At 47.7% G+C, this 20723-nt stretch overlaps 1 protein-coding gene across 2 annotated transcripts; it reads right to left on the bottom strand.

The window, feature by feature from the left end:
• Positions 1-1358: 1358 nt before the first annotated feature.
• ZC3HC1 (zinc finger C3HC-type containing 1) lies at positions 1359-20712 on the bottom strand. Of its 2 annotated transcripts, none has more exons than XM_042779194.1 (10): positions 20363-20712; positions 18598-18709; positions 15741-15891; positions 10924-11007; positions 10224-10348; positions 8824-8984; positions 6225-6444; positions 4273-4479; positions 3961-4170; positions 1359-1772 (listed from the first exon to the last, which is right to left on the bottom strand). In XM_042779194.1, exons 1-10 carry the CDS (start codon positions 20500-20502, stop codon positions 1704-1706), a joined length of 1479 nt encoding a protein of 492 aa, XP_042635128.1. In that variant the 5' UTR covers positions 20503-20712; the 3' UTR covers positions 1359-1703. The 2 variants fall into 2 exon arrangements, with proteins under 2 accessions (XP_042635128.1, XP_042635127.1); XM_042779193.1 differs by having other exon boundaries at positions 4273-4482.
• Positions 20713-20723: the final 11 nt, after the last annotated feature.

Genomic DNA, 20723 nt, shown 5'->3' on the forward strand with positions numbered 1-20723 from the left:
GTGACACCGGTGAAGCATTTCCCCTGGTGGTGACAGCACTGATGGGTGTCTCCCAAAGTGATGGGATGTGCAAACTCCACACCCCACATTCCTCACCCCGGCATCATCCCATAAATCTGCCCTGCTGCTTCCTCCCCCTCCCAGCCAAAGAATCCCAAAAAGTTCCTCATTTTAATGCCCCGAGGTAGGAGGTGACAGCACCTGAGGGGACTCAAACCCACACCCCACATTCCAGGAGGGAATTGGGAAGAGGAACAGGGTTAGATTTGAGCAGAACAGCTGGAAAATTTGGGATACAGGATCCTGTATTTCACAATATTCCCTGACTGGTTCCAAGCAACTAGGAAAATAAGGATTTTACCAGGATTTCTTAGAAAGCTTCTACTCCATCTTTTTGGAATAGATTATTCCAGGATATCAGGGACTACAACAGCACCCTGTTCCTTTTTGGGATACTTTAAGGCCACTCTCACAGCACCCAACCCTTGGAATGTGGGTGCTGAGGGAATTTTGGGGATCTTCTGAGCACTCTTCAGTCTGGAAATTTGGATGGAGGGGTTGTGGCTGGTCTTTCCCTCCCTGGAATGGGAATTTCATTCTCCCTGGATTGGGAATTTCATCCTCCCTGGACTGGGAATTTCATTCTCCCTGGATTGGGAATTTCATCCTGCCTGGATTGGGAATTTCATCCTCCCTGGATTGGGAATTTCATCCTGCCTGGATTGGGAATTTCATCCTCCCTGGATTGGGAATTTCATCCTGCCTGGATTGGGAATTTCATCCTGCCTGGATTGGGAATTTCATCCTCCCTGGACTGGGTGCACCCCATGATTTGTGGGGTGCAAAAAATGGAGCAAATGCATTCCCAGGGCAGCCAGAATCCCAAAATCCATCCAAGGGGATGAGACAGGGGGCTGGGGAAATGGAGGCAGGAGATTCTTGTCTCAAAAAAAAAATTTTAAAATTTAAAGAAAAAAATTTTTTTAAAATAATTACATATCCCTGTTATTCATGGACCTGGAGTAGAGATCCCAAAGCTCCTTTCCCAATTTCCTCAAGGATGGAGATGTCACCACTCCCTTCCCAGCATCCCAAGGTAAGTTAACTCATTTTTTCCCAGGTTTTGGCTGCATCCCACCCTCCAACCTGAGGGATTTATCACCCCAAACTGGCCAGCAGCAGAGGGACACAAAGCCAGGGATGGAGACACTGGAAAAACGCCCAAAAATAAAATGTGGAGTGGGAAACAGGGAAAACAGCCAGATGTGCATCCCAAAAGAATGAGCATCCCAAAGGATCCAGGAGCTCCACCTCCTCCTCCCCTGGAAAAAAAAAAAAAAAAAGCACCAAGCCAGCAGGAAAGGAAAAAGCACAACAACAAAACTGAAATGTTTATTCCCACCTGGCGTCCCTTCCGTGCGCGGCCGGACAGCGCGGGGGTGACGCTGTCCCCTCGTCACCCCACGTGTCCCTGGCACATGCCAGCTCCAGGAAGGGCTGCCCAGCCCTGGAGCTGAGGGACACAGCAGCACTTTTGAAGGCAGGGGTTCAGCAAGGCAGTCAGGGAAGGGGATCCCAGCGTGGCAGGGCTCTGTCGGAGCAGAATTCCCTCGGATCCCTTTCCCCGGGCACGGAGCTGCTGTAGGAACCACAGAGAGGTTTGGATCTCTCAGGATGCCCCATGCTGGCTCCCAGAAGTCTTCTCAGGAGGAATTCATGCTCTCCCACTGCCTGAAAATGCGGAACACCTTGCAGGATTTCTCTGAGAGACTCTGGAAGAGATGGGGACAAAGCGACAGCCGGAGGTCAGGGCATGGAGCAGGACCTGGAACTGGCACTGGCAAAGGGCATGAGGAGAAACTGCAGCAAAAAAACATCCAAAATATCCAAAAACACAGCCAAAATATCCAAAAAAACAGCCAAAATATCAAAAAAAACAGCCAAAATATCCCAGCTGGCTGGGGGACAGCAGCTTGGCCCTTATTTTCATGATCACAACTGGCCAGATGGAGGGAAGAACAAGGAGACTACAAGAAGCAGGAAAGGATTCCAAAAAGCAGGAAGGGACCCCAAAAAGCAGGAAGAGAACTCAAAAAGCAGGAAAGGACCCCAAAAAAGCAGGAAAGGATTCCAAGAAGCAGGAAAGAACACCAAAAAGCAGGAAAGGGACCCCAAAAGCAGAAAGGGACTTAAAAAACAGGAAGGGACCCCAAAAAGCAGAAAGGGACTTAAAAAGCAGGAAGGGACCCCAAAAAGCAGGAAAGGATTCCAAGAAGCAGGAAAGGACTCCAAGAAGCAGGAAGGGATCCCAAAAACCAGGAAAGGATTCCAAGAAGCAGGAAAATATCCTAAAAAGCAGAAAGGGACCCCAAAAACCAGGAAAAGATTCCAAGAATCAGGAAAGGACCCCAGAATGCAGGAAGGGACTTAAAAAACCAGGGACTCCAAAAAGCAGGAAAGGGACCCTAAAAAGCAAGAAGGGACCCCAAAAAGCAGGAAGGGACTTAAAAAACAGGAAGGGACCCCAAAAAGCAGGAAAGGATTCCAAGAAGCAGGAAAATATCCTAAAAAGCAGAAAGGGACCCCAAAAACCAGGAAAGGATTCCAAAAACCAGGAAAGGACCCCAGAAAGCAGGAAGGGACTTAAAAAACCAGGGACTCCAAAAAGCAGGAAAGGATCCCAAATGCAGGAAAGGATCCCAAAAAACAGGAAAGGATTCCAAAAAACAGAAAGGGACCCCAAAAGCAGAAAGGGACTTAAAAAACCAGGAAGGGATCCCCAAAAAGCAGGAAGGGACCCCAAAAAAGCAGGAAGGGACCCCAAAAAGCAGGAAGGGACCCCAAAAAAGCAGAAAGGGACCCTAAAAAGCAGGAAAGGATTCCAAGAAGCAGGAAAGAACCCCAGAAAGCAGGAAAGGATCTCAAGAAGCAGGAAAGGATTCCAAGAAGCAGGAAGGGAACCCAAAAAGCAGGAAAGGATCCCAAAAGCAGAAAGGGACTTAAAAAAACAGGAAGGGACCCCAAAAACCAGGAAAGGGACCCTAAAAAGCAGGAAAGGATTCCAAGAAGCAGGAAAGAACCCCAGAATGCAGGAAGGGACTTAAAAAACCAGGGACTCCAAAAAGCAGGAAAGGGACCCTAAAAAGCAGGAAAGGATTCCAAAAAACAGAAAGGGACCCCAAGAAGCAGGAAAGGAACCCAAAAAGCAGGAAAGGATCCCAAAAGCAGAAAGGGACTTTAAAAAACAGGAAGGGACCCCAAAAAGTAGGAAAGGATTCCAAAAAGCAGGAAGGGACCCCAAAAAGCAGGAAGGGACTCCAACCATCCCCTGCTCCAGCTGGGTCTGCTGCCTCTGATTTGTGACTGGTCCTGCTGGACCATCTGGAGCTTTCCTGGCAGAATCCTGGAATGGTTTGGGTTGGAAGGGACCTTAAAGATCCCCCAGTTCCAGCCCCCCTGCTGTGGGTAGGGACACCTGCCACTGGAAGGGACCTGTTTGGGACACAGATCACACAAAACCCCCAGGACAAATGCTGAAGCAGCAATGCTCCAGCGCTCCCCTGAAGCAGGAAGGAGCTGGCAGGAGGAATCCAAGTGGATAATGAGATCCAGGGAGGCAGCAGCTGCTCCACAGCCACATGGGGAGGGAGTTGTGGCCTCAGCTCTGCTCCCCTGGCTTGGCAAACCTGGCAGTGCAAGAGCCTGGAGGCAGGAACGGGGATGGCTGCAGAGAGGAGCTCTGGGGACACGGAATGAAACCGGATCTTGGGCAGTGCTGAGGAGCTTGGCAATGTTATTTATAGCTGTCCTCAAGCAGCTCCAGCACAGCCTGGCCTTGCATGGAGGCAGAGCTCAGGATCAGCTCGGTCCTTGTCACCTGGCTGAGGTCATGTTCATCCCAAACAAAGCCCATCCATCCCAAATTTTTGCAGCATTCGGGTTTGGGTACCCCATGCTCACCACTGGCTCCGTTTCGGGCACTGTGTCACATTTTTGGATGCCAAGGAGTTTCTTCAGCACCACTTCCCAGCCTGGCTCAGCCTTGCCAGGCTCCTTCTCCACGTGGGATGTAGAATCTTCCAGGGACTCCTCTCCCTCAGCAGCGCTCACCCAGGGACACCAATCGCGGTGCTGAGCGCTGGGGTGAAAGAAACTCCTCGAGGAAGTGTCCTGGGCAGGGAGGAGGTGACAGAGAAAGGACACAACAGGAGGATGATTCAGGGTTCAGACACCCTCTCAGTGCAGCCCTGAGCTGATCCCTGCTGGACTCACCGAGCTGCTGGAGGAGCAGAGCCGCGCGCGCTTGGCCCTGCGGGCGGGGCTGGATGGCACCTCCATGGTGTCCCCTTGTCCCATGCTCCTGGTGACAGGGCGGCTCCTCAGGGCAGGGCTGCTCATGTCCAGCTCCCCCCTGTCCATGGAGCTGGGGGAATCCCAGCCCCTGGGGCGGGACACGGCGGGGGATGGGCTCTTCTCCTGCTGCTGGGGGGAAAGCAGGGATGAAATCATTAATTTAATTACAGTAATTTCATGATTATAAGCAGCACAACACAGAGTGTGATCAATGGTTTCTGTTCTGTCAAGATCTGTTGAGGGTGGGGCAGTGATCCTGATCTCTGTGGGAGATATTCTGCTAATGGGCATCCATTGAAACCAGCTGGGGCAGTGTTCTTTATCTCATGGGATATCTCCTGTTCATGGCCATGGTTTATAAACCAGCTGGGGCAGTGTTCTTTATCTCATGGGATATCTCCTGTTCATGGCCATGGTTTATAAACCAGCTGGGGCAGTGTTCTTTATCTCCATGGGATATCTCCTGTTCATGGCCATGGTTTATAAACCAGCTGGGGCAGTGTTCTTTATCTTTTCACAGCCCATCCTTCCTCCAGCCAGTCATTTTCTGCTCATGGCCATTGAGTCCCACTGTGGCACTGATAAAATTACTGCATCCCATTGGGAGTTGCTCCAGCCAGGGGGAAGAGCCCAACATTTCTTACCAAGATAAAAACAGAGGGTTTGGGACACTAAGGGAGCCCCTTTCTCCACTGGACTCCAGAGGAAAACCGGATTTCTCCACATCCCCACTGGAGCTTTAGAGGGAAACTGCACCTTGTACAGGAGCACTGCTCCAGCTGAGCCACATCTGTCACTGCAGGAGGATGCAGCCACCATGGAATGGGACTGCTGCCAACACCCTGCCTGACGGGTGTCAGGCTGTACTCTGACTGTGTCAGGGTTTGGGGTTTGTTCTTTGTAGTGCTGTATTTCTATTTTAATTTCCCTAGTAAAGAACTGTTATTCCTATTCCCATATCTTTGCCTGAGAGCCCCTTGATTTCAAAATTACAATAATTTGGAAGGAGGGGGTTTCCATTCTCCATTTCAAAGAGAAGCTCCTGCCTTTCTCAGCACACACCTGTCCTCCAAACTAAAACAGCAACTTTTCCTTCTTTGTCCATATATAACCCACACCTGATTATAAGCCGCACTTCGGGTTCAGAGCAAAATTTTAGTCAAAATGGTGCAGCTGTAATTAAAAAAAAAGCTCCAACCCTCCCTGGCCATCCCACAGCAGCCCTGCCCACCACAGGGATGTGTTCATTGGATCTGGATGAGGACAGCTCAGGATTTGGAGAATCTGGAGTTGGCCAAGTGTGTTGGAATCCTGGATACTGAGAATTTGAGACTTTGTGGGCTGACCCACAAGAAAACACTGCTTTGACCTGGATAAGGCTTCCAAAATTGAATGACAGAACCAAAACCACTGGTGTGTAGTTTGAATGGAAGTGTGTAATATCACAGGGTGAAAAATTTGGGGGTTTAGAATATAGCTATATATAAAAAGCAAGATGGAGGTTTTAGGATGGAGGTTTCTTCTTCATGGGTCTAGGGGGAATCTTGTGTGTGGTCATTGGGTTAAAAGTAAAAATAATTTAGGTGCTAATTCTTAATTAGACAGTTAGGCCTTAAAAGATGTTGTAAGGAGAGACACAGATCATTTCTTCATTTTTAGCTAAAAGTGCTGTAGCACTCACTGCAACACAGATAAAAATTAATAAACATCTGAGTCCAAAAACCATCCCTTGAGCTTTTAATCCCAACTCTGGCAGAAGAGAAAAAAAAATAAAATAAAATAAAAAATAGAATAAAAAAATAAAATAAAATAAAATAAAATAAAAAATAAAACAACCCCAACCCAAGTGCTCCACCCAGCCCAGGATGTACCTGCTCAGGGGCTGGGTCCTGGCTCCGTGTCAGCATCCTGCGAGGGGACGTGGGGACGGGCGGGAATCGCTCGGGAGCGGCCGGGGTGGTGCTGCTGGAGCTGCAGGAATCCAGCTCTGGAGCTGCAGCAGATTCCAGCTGCTGGAAAGCCCAGAGCCCAACCTTCCTCATGCAGCGGGAGCAGGTGATCACAGACAGGTTCATGGAGCCTGAGGTGGTGCTGCGGGGACGGAGACAAGGGGATGGTCATGGGATCCTCATGGAATTCTCATGAAATGCTCACGGGATCCTCATGGAGTCCTCATGGAATGCTCATGGAATGCTCATGGAATCCCCATGGAATCCTCAATGAATTTCCACGGAATCCCCAATGAATCCCCATGGAAACCCCATGGAATCCTTATGGAATCCTCAATGAATTTCCATGGAGTCCTCATGGAATCCCCATGGAATCCTCATGGAATCCCCATTTGGAATCCCCACATGGAATCCCCATTTGGAATCCCCACATGGAATCCCCATTTGGAATCCCCACATGGAATCCCCATTTGGAATCCCCACATGGAATCCTCAATGAATCCCCATGGAATCCTCAATGAATTCCCATGGAATCCTCAATGAATTCCCATGGAATCCTCAATGAATCCCCATGGAATCCTCAATGAATTCCCATGGAATCCTCAATGAATCCCCATGGAATCCTCATGGAATCCCCATGGAATCCTCAATGAATCCTCAAGGAATTCCCATGGACTCCTCAATGAATTCCCATGGAATCCTGATGGAATCCTCATGGAATCCTCAAAGAATTCCCATGGAGTCCTCAATGAATTTCCATGGAATCCTCATGGAATCTCCACATGGAATCCTCAATGAATTTCCATGGAATCCCCATAGAATCCTCAATGAATTTCCATGGAATCTTCAATGAATCCTCAATGAATTTCCATGGAATCCTCATGGAATCCCCACATGGAATCCTCAATGAATTTCCATGGAATCCTCACATGGAATCCCCACATGGAATCCTCAATGAATTTCCATGGAATCCCCAATGAATACCCATGGAAACCCCATGGAATCCTTATGGAATCCTCAATGAATTTCCATGGAGTCCTCATGGAATCGTCATGGAATCCCCATTTGGAATCCCCACATGGAATCCTCAATGAATTCCCATGGACTCCTCATGGGATCCCCATGGAATCCTCATGGAATCCTTAATGAATCCTCATGGAATCCCCATGGAATCCTCATGGAATCCTCAATGAATTTCCATGGAATCCTCAATGAATTCCCATGGAATCCTCAATGAATTCCCCATGGAATCCTTGATGAATCCCCATGGAACCCTCAATGAATCCTCATGGAATCCTCAATGAATTCCCATGAAATCCCCATGAAATCCTCAATGAATTCCTCATGGAATCTTCAATGAATTCCCATGGAATCCCCATGAAATCCCCATGAAATCCTCAATGAATTCCTCATGGAATCTTCAATGAATTTACATGGAATCCCCATAGAATCCTCAATGAATTTCCATGGAATCCTCATGGAATCCCCACATGGAATCCTCAATGAATTTCCATGGAACCCCCAATGAATCCCCATGGAAACCCCATGGAATCCTTATGGAATCCTCAATGAACTCCCATGGAATCCTCATAGAATCCCCAATGAATTCCCATATGGAATCCTGAATGAATTCCCATAGAATCCTCATGAATTCCTCATGGAATCCCCATGGAATCCCAGGATGGGTTGGGAGGTATCTCAAAGATCATCTCATTCCAACCCCTCATAGGCAGGGACACCTCCCACTATCCCAAGGAAAAGATTTTAGGAAAAGGTTGGGTTTTAGGAACAGGTTGCTCCAAGCCCTGTCCAACCCAGCCTTGGACATTTCCAGGGATGGGGAAAGTCAGGACAGGTGGGCAGGGATAAACCTGGGCTTGGAAAAGTCAGGGAAAAAATTCAACTATGATGTTGATTTTAACTGGCTCAGTTGTATTTTGCTTTGCCAGGAGGGGAAAAAGGAGGAGGGAAAAAAGGAAGGGAAAAAAGGAGGGGAAAAAAGGAGGGGGGAAAAAAAGGAGGGGAAAAAAGGAGGGGAAAAAAGGAGGGGAAAAAAGGAGGGGAAAAAAGGAGGGGGGAAAAAAAGGAGGGGGGAAAAAAGGAGGGGGGAAAAAAGGAGGGGGGAAAAAAAGGAGGGGGGAAAAAAGGAGGAAAAAAAAAGGAGGGGGAAAAAAAGGAGAGGGGAAAAAAAGGAGGGGGAAAAAAAGGAGGGGGAAAAAAGGAGAGGGAAAAAAAGGGGAAAATGTGGTAAAATAAGGGATGCAAGAATGTAATGGAATACTGTGAAAACAGTTAAATAAGAGAAGCAGGATCCTAGTGAAAAAGAGGGAAAAACAGGAAAACAGTGAAATAAGGGAAGCAGGAGCATTGTGGAAAAGAAGGAAAACACCAAAAACAGTGAAAAAAAAAGACAGTGGACATTACAGAGGAGGAACATTGCACATCCCTGCAGCCCCCCAGAGCTTCATGGGCAGGCCAGAGCAGGAGAACATTCCAGGCCCTTCCCTGCAGCCCTGCCCACCTGCAGGTCCAGCCACACAGCGCCAGGATGCAGGCAGGGACGTGCACCTGCAGGATTTCCGTGGAGAACTTGCCAGGAGCCTTCTCTCCCTCTGTCCCTTTGTGCTCCAGCTCCTCCTCGATGAGCTGCAGGAGCAGAGTGATCCTTTCCTCTGTCAGGGACTGTGGAGCACAGGGATAAAGTGGTTTTATTGTGGAGAGAAATGCTGGAATTGCATTGTGCAGCTCTGGTGAAAAGGGAAAATTCACTCATCTGGCTCCTCATCCCATGGAATATTCCCATCCCTGCCATGGTTTTGGGAGTCTCTGCTGCTTTCTGAGCTCAGCCAGCCCTAAAGCAGCCCCGTGGTTGTGTGAATGGATGATGATTCCCTGGATCCCACACAGCTCCTGGCTGCCCAGAGCCATCTGCTGCCTGGCCAAGGAGTGTCCAACCAGCCAGACTTGGCTGCAGCACAGCAAGGACAGCACAGGTTCCTACAGGGTGGCAATTCCACATTTGTTCCTGGCTTTTCCTGCTTCTCCCTCCTGCCTGTGGAGCTCCTTCATCTTCTCAGGTCATGGGGAAAGTGAAGGGAAAGTCTGGGCTTGGAAAAGTCAGGGGAAAAATTCTATTAAACCCCATCTATGATGTTGATTTTAACTGGCTCAGTTGTGTTTTGCTTTGCCAAGGGGGAAAAAGGAAGGGGAAAAAGGGAGGGGGAAAAAGGAAGGGGGAAAAAGGAAAGGGGGAAAAAGGAAAGGGGGAAAAAGGAAAGGGGGAAAAAGGAAAGGGGGAAAAAGGAAAGGGGGAAAAAGGGAAGGGGGAAAAAGGAAAGGGGGAAAAAGAAAGGGGGAAAAAGAAAGGGGGAAAAAGAAAGGGGGAAAAAGAAAGGGGGGAAAAAAGGGGGAAAAAGGGAGGGGGAAAAAAAGGAGGGGGAAAAAAAGGAGGGGGAAAAAAAGGAGGGGGAAAAAAAGGAGGGGGAAAAAAAGGAGGGGGAAAAAAAGGAGGGGAAAAAAAAGGAGGGGGGAAAAAAAGGAGGGGGAAAAAAAGGAGGGAGAAAAAAAAGGAGGGGGGAAAAAAAGGAGGGAGAAAAAAAAGGAGGGAGAAAAAAAGGAGGGGGAAAAAAAGGAGAGCTGCCAGGAAGAGATCCCAAAGGAGTCTGTGGGATCCCAAATCCCCTTTCCCAGGCACCTGGACACTGGGAAAAGCCCAGAGTGGGAACCACACACATTTCCCAGCTGATGAACCATTCCAAACTCCTCTCTGCATTTTTCCATGGCAGAACCACCACAAGGAGAAAAAACCAGGTGGGAGCAGATCCCTCACACACAGAGGTTGAAATTCCTCATTTTGGGTGCACCCAGGATCACCCCTGACACCTGGAATGCCCCAGATTTTGGGAGCAGGAGGGAACTCACCATGTTTTTCAGATCTTCTGGTCTGAGGGAGGGCAGCTGCAGCTCCAGCTGACACAGGCTCTGGAAACGATCCAGGAAATCCTGGAGGAGCACTCTGGGCTCATCCAGCAGCCTGGCAAATCGATCTGGGGAGAGGAAAAACTGCTCAGCATTCCCAACCCTCCTCATCCCACAGGGAAAGGGAGAAACAGCAGCCCAGCACATCACTGCAGGGATAGGACAGCAAGGAATGGCTTTAAGGTGAAGGAGGAAAAGTTTGGGATATTGGGAAGGAATTTCTGGTTGGGAAGGTGGGAGGAGATGGGATGGAATTCCCAGAGAAGCTGTGGCTGTTCCTGGATCCCTGGAGTGTCCTGGATGGGGTTTGGAGCACTTTGGGACAGTGGAAGTGTCCCTGGTTCCATCCAACCCCAACAATTCCATGATTATTTTTCTGGCTTTTCAAGGAAAAGCTCAGCAGAGCCTTTTCCCTTCCCAGCATTCCCAAATCAGGATTTATCCCTCTTTGAGCCACCCCACCTCAGTTACACCCCAAAACTGCTCCAAAGGTCAAGAAAACCCTGGAGGTTTTATTTGCTCTATTATTATTTGTATTTCACCATTCCCACAGGGAAAAGCAGAGTGTGATGACAGAAATAACAATGGAAAAGGACAGAAAAAATGGGAATAATGCTGGATTGTAAGAATCTGAGGCACCCACCTGGGCAGGGGCTGTCTGGCCAGAAGCAGAACTTCTCATGGGCAGTGCTCAGAGCCTTCCTGAGCTCCTCACAGCGCTCCTTGTCTGCAGGGAAAAACCCAGGGAATGAAAAGCAAGCCAGGAAAAAGCAGCAGCATGGGAGAGCTTCCTTTGGATGCTGCCTGAGATTTCCCACCTAGAGGAATTCCAGGCAGCAAATGTCACCTCAGCAGTCCCACCTGCCCAGAGCCAAGGCACAGGAGCAGGGGAGCCTGTGTTAAAACAGCCCCAGCCAACCATGGGCACAGAACCTGCTGCATCCTGCCAGATTTTCATTTTTTTTCCTCTTGGGATGGTGCCAATCCCTCCACCCTGGCCAAATCTCAGCCATGTCTGGAAATCAAACTTCCCCTTCCCCAAAAAAAAAATTAAAAATCTGACATTTAATTTCATTTTGCACCTTCAGAATTTCTTTCCCAATTTTTTGATTCTTCCCAATCTTTGATTATTTTAGATTTTCCTAATCTGGTGTGATTTCCACTGGAATAATTAGGCCAAGGTTTATTTAACAGAGATAATCTGAATAAACAGGGGAATGTTGATATTGAGTGACCCAAAAGGAAAGGTTCAGAGTTGCCATGAGCCACCTGGATGTGCTCCCTGTCCACTTCCAGGGGAATTGCAGCCAGGAAAATTGAGAAGTGAGAATTTATAAATTAAATCTCACAATGTAACTTCTGCCTGAATGGTTTTGGTGAGCAGCAACAAACATTCAGTGGAAGATCAAGGAAGTAGATCCAGGAATTGGGAAAGAAAATTTTCAAACCAGATTTTTAAAATAAAGATTTTCAGATCCTTAAATGCATCCTGTGGCACAGAATTCCAGCATGAGCTGCACCAGGGGAGGCTCAGCTCAACATTGCTGCTCCACCAAAATGATCCAGCTCTGGAATATTCAGTTTTTGGATAATTCCCTTGGTCTGATTTAGGGTTTGGAACCTCACTGGGGTTCCCCAGTCCTTAAAGGATGGGTACAAAGAGATGGAGGGTCTCCTTTCCATGGAGAGGACAAGGAGCAGCAGGGACAGGGGGTGCTGGGAAAGGTTTTATCCCAACATAAAAAAATTGTTTTTACAGTGAGGATTCCATCATTCCCTGAAACCATCATTCCTTGGAACTACCATTTCCTGAGATCATCATTCCCTGAAAATATAACTCCCTGAGACCATCATTCCCTGAAAATATAATTCCTTTCCTTGGAACCATCACTCCCTGAAAATATAATTCCTTTCCTTGGAAGCATCATTCCCTGAAAATATAATTCCCTGAAACCATCATTCCCTGAAAATACAATTTCATTCCCTAGGGCTATTATTCCTTGGAACCATAATTCCCTGAGATCATCATCCCCTAAAACTATCATTCCTTAGGACCATAATTCCTTGGAATCATCATTCCCTGGGCTATTATTCCCTGAAAACATCATTCCCTGAGATCATAATTCCCTAAAAACAATTCATTGGAACCATCATTCCCTGAGATCATTGTTCCTGGGGCCATCATTCCTTGGAACAATCATTCCCTGAGATCATCATTCCTTGAAAATTCCTTTCCTTGGGGTCATCATTCCCTGAGATCATCATTCCCTTAAACCATCATTCCCTTAAACCACCACTCCTTGGAACCATCATTCCCTGAGATCATCATTCCCTGAAAATACAATTCCTTTCCTTGGAATCATCATTCCCTGTGCTATTATTCCCTGAAACCATCATTCCCTGAGATCATCATTCCCTAAAACTATCATTCCTTAGAACCATTATTCCTTGGAACCATCATTCCCTGAAATCATTGTTCCTGGGACCATCATTCCTTGGAACCATCATTTCCTGAGATCATCATTCCTTGAAAACACAATTCCTCTCCTTGGGGCCATCATTCCCTGAGATCATCATTCCCTTAAACCATAATTCCCTTAAATCATCATTCCCTGAAAACACAATTCCTTTGCTTGGAACTATCATTCCTTGGAACCATCATTCCCTGAGATTATCACTCCCTTAAACCATCACTGCTTAGGATCATAATTCCTTGGAACTACCATTCCCTGAGATCATCATTCCCTAAAACTATCATTCTTTAGGACATTCTTTAGGACTATCATTTCCTGAGATTCCTTAGGACCATCATTGCCTGAAAACACAATTCCTTTCCTTGGAATCATCATTCCCTGGGGCTATCATTCCTTGGAACCATCATTCCCTGAGATCATCATTCCCTTAAACCATCACTCCTTAGGATCATCATTCCTTGGAACCATCATTCCCTGAGATCATCATTCCCTAAAACTATCATTCTTTAGGACATTCTTTAGGACTATCATGCCCTGAGATTCCTTAGGACCATCATTGCCTGAAAATAATTCCTTTCCTTGGAATCATCATTCCCTGGGGCTATCATACCTTGGAACCATCATTCCCTGAAAATATAATTCCCTGAGATCATCATCCCCTAAAAACTATCATTCCTTAGGACCATCATTCCTTGGAACAATCATTCCCTGAGATCATCATTCCTTGAAAACACAATTCCTCTCCTTGGGGTCATCATTCCCTGAGATCATCATTCCCTTAAACCATCACTCCTTGGAACCATCATTCCCTGAGACCATAATTCCCTGAAAACACAATTTCTTTACTTTCCCTGAGATCACCACTCCCTCAAACCATCATTCCCTGAGATCACCATTCCCCTAAACCACCACTCCTTGGAACCACCATTCCCTGGAACCTGAACCTTTGAGACCCCTCCCAATTCCTTCCCTACAACTCCACCACCTCTCCCAGCTGCAATTCCCCTTCCTTACCCACCTCCAACAACAAACCAGGATTGATTATCCCACTCCCCACAACCAAACACCCCTAATTTTTCATTCCCTGGGACCATCACTCCCTGAAAACAATTCCTTGGAATCATCATTCCCTGAGATCATTGTTCCTGGGGCCATCATTCCTTGGAACAATCATTCCCTGAGATCATCATTCCCTGAAAACACAATTCCTATCCTTGGGGCTATCATTCCCTGAGATCATCATTCCCTTAAACCATAATTCCCTTAAATCATCATTCCCTGAGAACACAATTCCTTTCCTTGGGGCTATCATTCCTTGGAACCATCATTCCCTGAGATCATCATTCCCTTAAACCATCACTCCTTAGGACCATCATTCCTTGGAACTACCATTCCCTGAGATCATCATTCCCTGAAAACACAATTCCTTTCCTTGGGGCTATCATTTGTTGGAATCATCATTCCCTGAGATCATCATTCCCTGAGAACACAATTCCTTTCCTTGGAATCATCATTCCCTGAGTTATTATTCCGTGAAACCATCATTCCCTGAGATCATCATCCCCTAAAACTATCATTCCTTAGGACCATTATTCCTTGAAACCATCACTCCCTGGGACCATCACTCCCTGAAAACAATTCCTTGGAACCATCATTCCCTGAAATCATTGTTCCTGGGGCCATCATTCCTTGGAACAATCATTCCCAGAGATCATCATCCCCTAAAACTATCATTCCTTAGGACACCATTATTCCTTGGAACAATCATTCCCTGAGATCATCATTCCTTGAAAACACAATTCCTCTCCTTGGGGCCATCATTCCCTGAGATCATCATTCCCTTAAACCATCACTCCTTGGAACCATCATTCCTTGGAACTACCATTCCCTGAGATCATCATTCCCTGAAAACACAATTCCTTTCCTTGGGGCTATCATTTGTTGGAATCATCATTCCCTGAGATCATCATTCCCTGAGAACACAATTCCTTTCCTTGGAATCATCATTCCCTGAGCTATTATTCCCTGAAACCATCATTCCCTGAGATCATCATCCCCTAAAACTATCATTCCTTAGGACCATTATTCCTTGAAACCATCACTCCCTGGGACCATCACTCCCTGAAAACAAGTCCTTGGAACCATCATTCCCTGAGATCATCTTTTCTGGGGCCATCATTCCTTGGAACTACCATTCCCTGAGATCATCATTCCTTGAAAACATAATTCCTGTCCTTGGAGCCATCATTCCCTGAGATCATCATTCCCTTAAACCATAATTCCCTTAAATCATCATTCCCTGAAAACACAATTCCTTTGCTTGGAACTATCATTCCTTGGAACCATCATTCCCTGAGATCATCATTCCCTGAAAATACAATTCATTTCCTTGGAATCATCATTCCCTGTGCTATTATTCCCTGAAACCATCATTCCCTGAGATCATCATCCCCTAAAACTATCATTCCTTAGGACCATTATTCCTTGGAACCATGATTCCCTGTGATCATCACTCCCTGAAAACACAATTTCGTTCCTTTCCCTGAAATCACCATTCCCTTAAACCACCATTCCCCTAAACCATCACTCCTTGGAATCACCATTCCCTGAAAACACAATTCCTTTCCTTGGGGCTGTCATTCCCTGAGATCACCATTCCCTTAAATCATCATTCCCCTAAACCACCACTCCTTGGAACCACCATTCCCTGGAACCACTCCTGAAGTTTTGAGACCCCTCCCAACTCCTTCCCTACAACTCCACCACCTCTCCCAGCCGGAATTCCCCTTCCTTACCCACCTCCAACAACAAACCAGGATTGATTACCCCACTCCCCACAACCAAACACCCCAAATTTACCTCGAGACACCCCAACCCACCCCTGGAAATCCCGAAATGCCAAAATCCTGAAATGCCGCGATCCCAAAACACCGAAATTCCGCGATCCCAAAAACCTGAAATGCTGCAATCCCCAAGCCCCACTCACAGCTGCTGAGGTCCAAGGCGAGCTGCAGGCTCATGCACAGGTAGGCCTGGCAGCTGGAGCACCTCAGCATGTCACACTCCACGTTGAGCCAGCCGAACCTGGCGCACACCAGCGGCGACAGCGAGTGCGGTTTGCCCGCCCACTTCAGCGGGTGAGCGCGTCAAGGAAAGTTCTGGGGGTGGGGGAGGATTCCCTGGGAAAGGGAGATCACACAGGGATGTGGATTGCTCAGGGACACAGGGAATGGCTGGGGAGGTGCTGGGGGGTTGGGGGAAATGATGGGATTTTGGAAATGATGGGGTTTTAGAAAGGTTGGGTTGTAGGAAGAGGTTGGGTTTAAGAAGAGGCTGGGGTTTAAGAACAGGTGGGATTTTAGAAAAAGATTTGGTTTTAGGAGAAGGATGGAGTTTAGAAAAAGGTTGGAATTTAGGAAAGGCTGGATTTTAGGAAAAGGTTGGAATTTAGGAGGAGGTGGGATTTAGGAAAAGGATGGAATGTAGGAAAAGGATGGAATTTAGAATAAGGTTGGAATTTAGGAAAAGCTGGATTTTAGGAAGAGGTTGGATTTCTGGAAAAAGTTGGATTTTAGGAAGAGGTGTGATTTTAGGAAAAGGTTGGGTTTTAGGAAAAGGTTGGAATTTAGAATAAGGTTGGAATTTAGGTAAAGCTGGATTTTAGGAAGAGGTTGGATTTAGGAAAAGGCTGGAATTTAGAAAAAGGCTGGAATTTAGGAAGAGGTTGGATTTTAGGAAAAGGTTGGATTTCACGAGAAGTTTAGATTTTAGGAAAAGGATGGAATTTAGGGAAAGCTTGGAATTTAGGAAAAGCTGGATTTTAGGAAAGGCTGGATTTCAGGAGAAGTTTAGATTTTAGGAAAAGGATGGAATTTAGGAAAAGGTTGGAATTTAGGAAAAGCTGGATTTTAGGAAAAGGTGGGATTTTAGGAAGAGGTGGGATTTAGGGAAAGGATGAAATTTAGGAGAAGGATGGAATTTAGGAGAAAGGATGGAATTTAGGAGAAAGGATGGAATTTAGGAAGAGGCTGAATTTCAGGAGAAGTTTAGATTTTAGGAAAAGAATGGAATTTAGGAAAAGGATGGATCATAAGGAAAAGTTGGATTTTAGGGAAAAGTTGTGCTTTAGGAAAAGGATGGATTTCAGGAAAAGGATGGATTTTAGGAAGAGGTGGGAATTCAGGAAAGGCTGGATTTTGGGAAAAGGTTGGAATTTAGGAAAAGGCAGGATTTTAGGAAGAGGTGGGATTTTAGGAAGAGGTGGGATTTAGGAAAAGGATGGATTATAGGGAAAAGTTGGATTTTAGAAAAAAGTTGGAATTCAGGAAAAGGTTGGATTTTAGAAAGAGGTGAGACTTCAGCAGAAGTTTAGATTTTAGGAAAAGGATGGATTTTAGGAAAAGGTTGGATTATAGGGAAAAGTTGGATTTCTGGAAAAATTGGATTTTAGGAAGAGGTGGGATTTTAGGAAAAGGTTGGGTTTTAGGAGAAGGATGGAATTTAGAAAAAGGTTGGAATTTAGAAAAGGCTGGATTTTAGGAAAAGGTTAGATTTTAGGAAAATGTGGGATTTTGGAAAAGAAAGGAATGTAGGAAAAGGATGGAAGTTAGAATAAGGTTGGAATTTAGGAAAAGCTTGGAATTTAGGAAAAGCTGGATTTTAGGAAGAGGTTGGATTTCTTGAAGAAGTTGGATTTTAGGAAGAGGTGTGATTTTAGGAAAAGGTTGGGTTTTAGGAAAAGGTTGAAATTCAGGAAAGGCAAAATTTTAGGAAGAGGCTGGATTTCAGGAGAAGATTAGATTTTAGGAAAAGGATGGAATTTAGGAAAAGGATGGATTTTAGCAAGAGGTGGGATTTCTGGAAAAAGTTGGATTTTAGGAAGAGGTGTAATTTTAGGAAAAGGTTGGGTTTTAGAAGAAGGATGGAATTTAGAAAAAGGTTGGAATTTAGGAAAGGCTGGATTTTAGGAAGAGATGGGATTTTAGGAAGAGGCAGGATTTCAGGAGAAGTTTAGATTTTAGGAAAAGGATGGAATTTAGGAAAAGGATTTTAGGAAGAGGTGGGATTTTAGGAACAGGTTGGGTTTTAGGAATAGGATGGAATTTAGGAGAAGGATGGAATTTAGAAAAAGCTTGGAATTTAGAAAGGCTGGATTTCAGGAGAAGTTTAGATTTTAGGAAAAGGCTGGATTTTAGGAAGAGGTGGGATTTAGGAAAAGCCAGGATTTTAGGAAAAGCCAGGATTTTAGGAAAAGCCAGGATTATAGGAAGAGGTTGGATTTCAGGAAAAGGCTGGATTTTAGGAAGAGGATGGATTTAGGAAAAGCCAGGATTTAGGAAGAGGCTGGATTTTAGGAAGAGGGGATTTCAGGAAAAGCCAGGATTTTAGGAAAAGCCAGGATTTTAGGAAGAGGCTGGATTTTAAGAAGAGCCAGGATTTAGGAAAAGGCTGGATTTAGGAAAAGCCAGGATTTAGGAAGAGGCTGGATTTTAGGATGAGGCTGGAATTTAGGAAAAGCCAGGATTTAGAAAAAGCCAGGATTTTAGGAAAAGCCAGGATTTTAGGAAAAGCCAGGATTTTAGGAAGAGGCTGGATTTAGGAAGAGGCTGGATTTAGGAAGAAGTTGGATTTAGGAAAAGCCAGGATTCAGGAAGAGGCCCTTCCCCCAGAGGGTGCTGAGACACTCAGCATTCCCCTGAAAAACCTCCAGGAGCGTTTGGACACCTCTTAGGGACAGGGCAGGATTTTGGGATATCTGTGCAAAGCCAGGAATTGGATCAATGATCCCTCTGGCTCCCTCCCCCAGAATTCCAAGATGGATTTTCCAGCAGCCCAAAGGATATGGTGAATGTCTCCACTCTGCTGAAATAAGCTTCCCTGCTGGCAGACTCCAAGGACAGAGCCTCCATTTGGGAAGGTCCATTGGCTTGCTCTGAGCAGTCTGATGTGTCTTTCCTAAAAGGAAAACTCCTGGAATTATTCCATTGATTAAAAAAAATAATAAAATACAAAAACCACAGAGCACTTCCTAACCCAGCACCCCTCAGGTCTGTCCTGACAAGGATTTTCAACAGAGCTCCCCATTCCCAACTTTTCATTCATTCCTAATAAAACAATGAATTAATTAAATTGCAAGGGTGCCCTGAACTGCAGTGACTGACAGCTGGGATTTGATGGCACAAGGAGGGAACTGGGATTTGTTCTCTGAGCCCAGCAAGGGCAGATTGAGGATTGGAGTCTGGAATCTGTGGCTGGAATGTTGATCCCAAAGCTGGAATCCCAATCCCATGGCTGCCCTTTGGCTTCTTCCCAACACTTTTCCAAATCAGCCAAAATTCAGAGATGGGACAAGGGAGCCCCTGAGACACCCCCAAAGCTCAGCTCCCATTGCTCCCAGTGCCTCCCAGTGATCCCTGGCACTCCCAGTGCCCCACCAAGGTGTCACCAGCATGGCCAGCTCAGGCCATGGGGACTCCACAGGTCACTTCCCTGGGCTGCCCTCCCAGTGCTCCCAGTGCTCCCAGTGTCCCCAGTACCCTCCCAGTGCTCCCAGTGCCCTCCCAGTGCTCCCAGTGCCCTCAGAACCCTCCCAGTGTCCCCAGTGCCCTCCCAGTGTCCCCAGTACCCTTCCAGTGCTCCCAGTGCCCTCAGTACCCTCCCAGTGTCCCCAGTACCCTCAGTACTCTCCCAGTGCTCCCAGTACTCTCCCAGTGTCCCCAGTACTCTCCCAGCACCCTCAGTGCCCTCCCAGTGTCCCCAGTGCCCTCCCAGTGTCCCCAGTGCCCTCAGTACCCTCCCAGTACTCTCCCAGTGCCCTCCCAGTGTCCTCAGTACCCTCCCAGTATCTCTAATACCCTCCCAGTATCCCCAGTGCCCTCCCAGTGCTCCCAGTGCCCTCAGTACCCTCCCAGTGTCTCCAGTACCCTCAGTACCCTCCCAGTATCCCCAGTGCCCTCCCAGTGTCCCCAGTACCCTCCCAGTATCCCCAGTGCCCCCCCAACGTCCCCAGTGCTCTCCCAGTGCCCTCAGTACACTCCCAGTATCTCTAATACCCTCCCAGTGCCCTCCCAGTGTCCCCAGTGCCCCCCAGTGCCCTAAGTACCCTCCCCGTGTCTCTAGTGCCCTCCCAGTGCTCCCAGTGCCCTCAGTATCCTCCCAGTGTCCCCAGTACTCTCCCAGCACCCCAAGTGCCCTCAGTGCCCTCCCAGTGCCCCCCCAATGTCCCCAGTGCTGCCCCAGTGTCCCACGATCTATTCCCACTGCTGCCTCCTTGTCCTTCCATTAATCCCAGTGCTTCCCAGTATTCCCAGTGCCCCTTAATCCCACCAGTGTCCCCTCCCAGCACCCGCCAGTTCCCAGCGCTCCCAGCGCTTCCCAGCCGCTCCCAGCCCTTCCCTCGCTCTCTTTTCCCGTTATCCTTCCCCAATAAAAATTCCCAGCACCTCCCAGTCCCCTCCAGCCGCGCTCCCGCTCCAACTCCCCCCGCAGGACCCCAAATAACACCGAGGGGTCCCCAATCCCCTCATGAGTCCCCTCCCCTCACACAGCTGGGCCTCCCCCCACCGCCAGCCCCGGTACCAGCGAGGCCCCCCCATCACTGCCCCTCACCCGCCGGGCCCGGGCCCCTCGGTGGCGATGCCGCCGTCGATGAGGTCGCGGATCTGCCGGGGGGTGACGGGGGGCGGCCTCCCTCGGTTCCCCCCCGCCGCCGCCGCCGCCACCGCTCCCCCGGCGCTGGGCGCCGCCATTTTGGTCCCTCCCACCCGTCACGGCCCGGGAAACGCGGGGCCCTCACGAACGTTCCGCTCGCGCACGATCGTTCCGCTCGCTCCGCGGGGTCGCTCATGGCCCCGCGCGACCCCCGCACGGCCTCCGGAACGTCGCGGAGGAATCGTGGGGGCGACGACACCCCCGTAAAAGCCCCCGCGAATGTCCCCATGAGTGCCCCCGGGAATATCCCCGCGGCCCC

Source organism: Catharus ustulatus, chromosome 4, assembly GCF_009819885.2.
Source record: "Catharus ustulatus isolate bCatUst1 chromosome 4, bCatUst1.pri.v2, whole genome shotgun sequence".
Lineage (NCBI taxonomy): Eukaryota > Metazoa > Chordata > Aves > Passeriformes > Turdidae > Catharus > Catharus ustulatus.

Bases quoted from the DNA above. Each gene is read 5' to 3' on its own strand.
- ZC3HC1 (XM_042779193.1), bottom strand. From the start codon at position 20,502: ATGGCGGCGCCCAGCGCCGGGGGAGCGGTGGCGGCGGCGGCGGCGGGG. The intron at 15,892-18,597 runs ATATCCTTTGGG...TGACGCGCTCAC, and splicing joins GCAGAGTGGAGACATTCACC to CCGCTGAAGTGGGCGGGCAA. The intron at 4,483-6,224 runs GTACATCCTGGG...CTTTCCCCCCAG, and splicing joins AGGACCCAGCCCCTGAGCAG to CAGCAGGAGAAGAGCCCATC.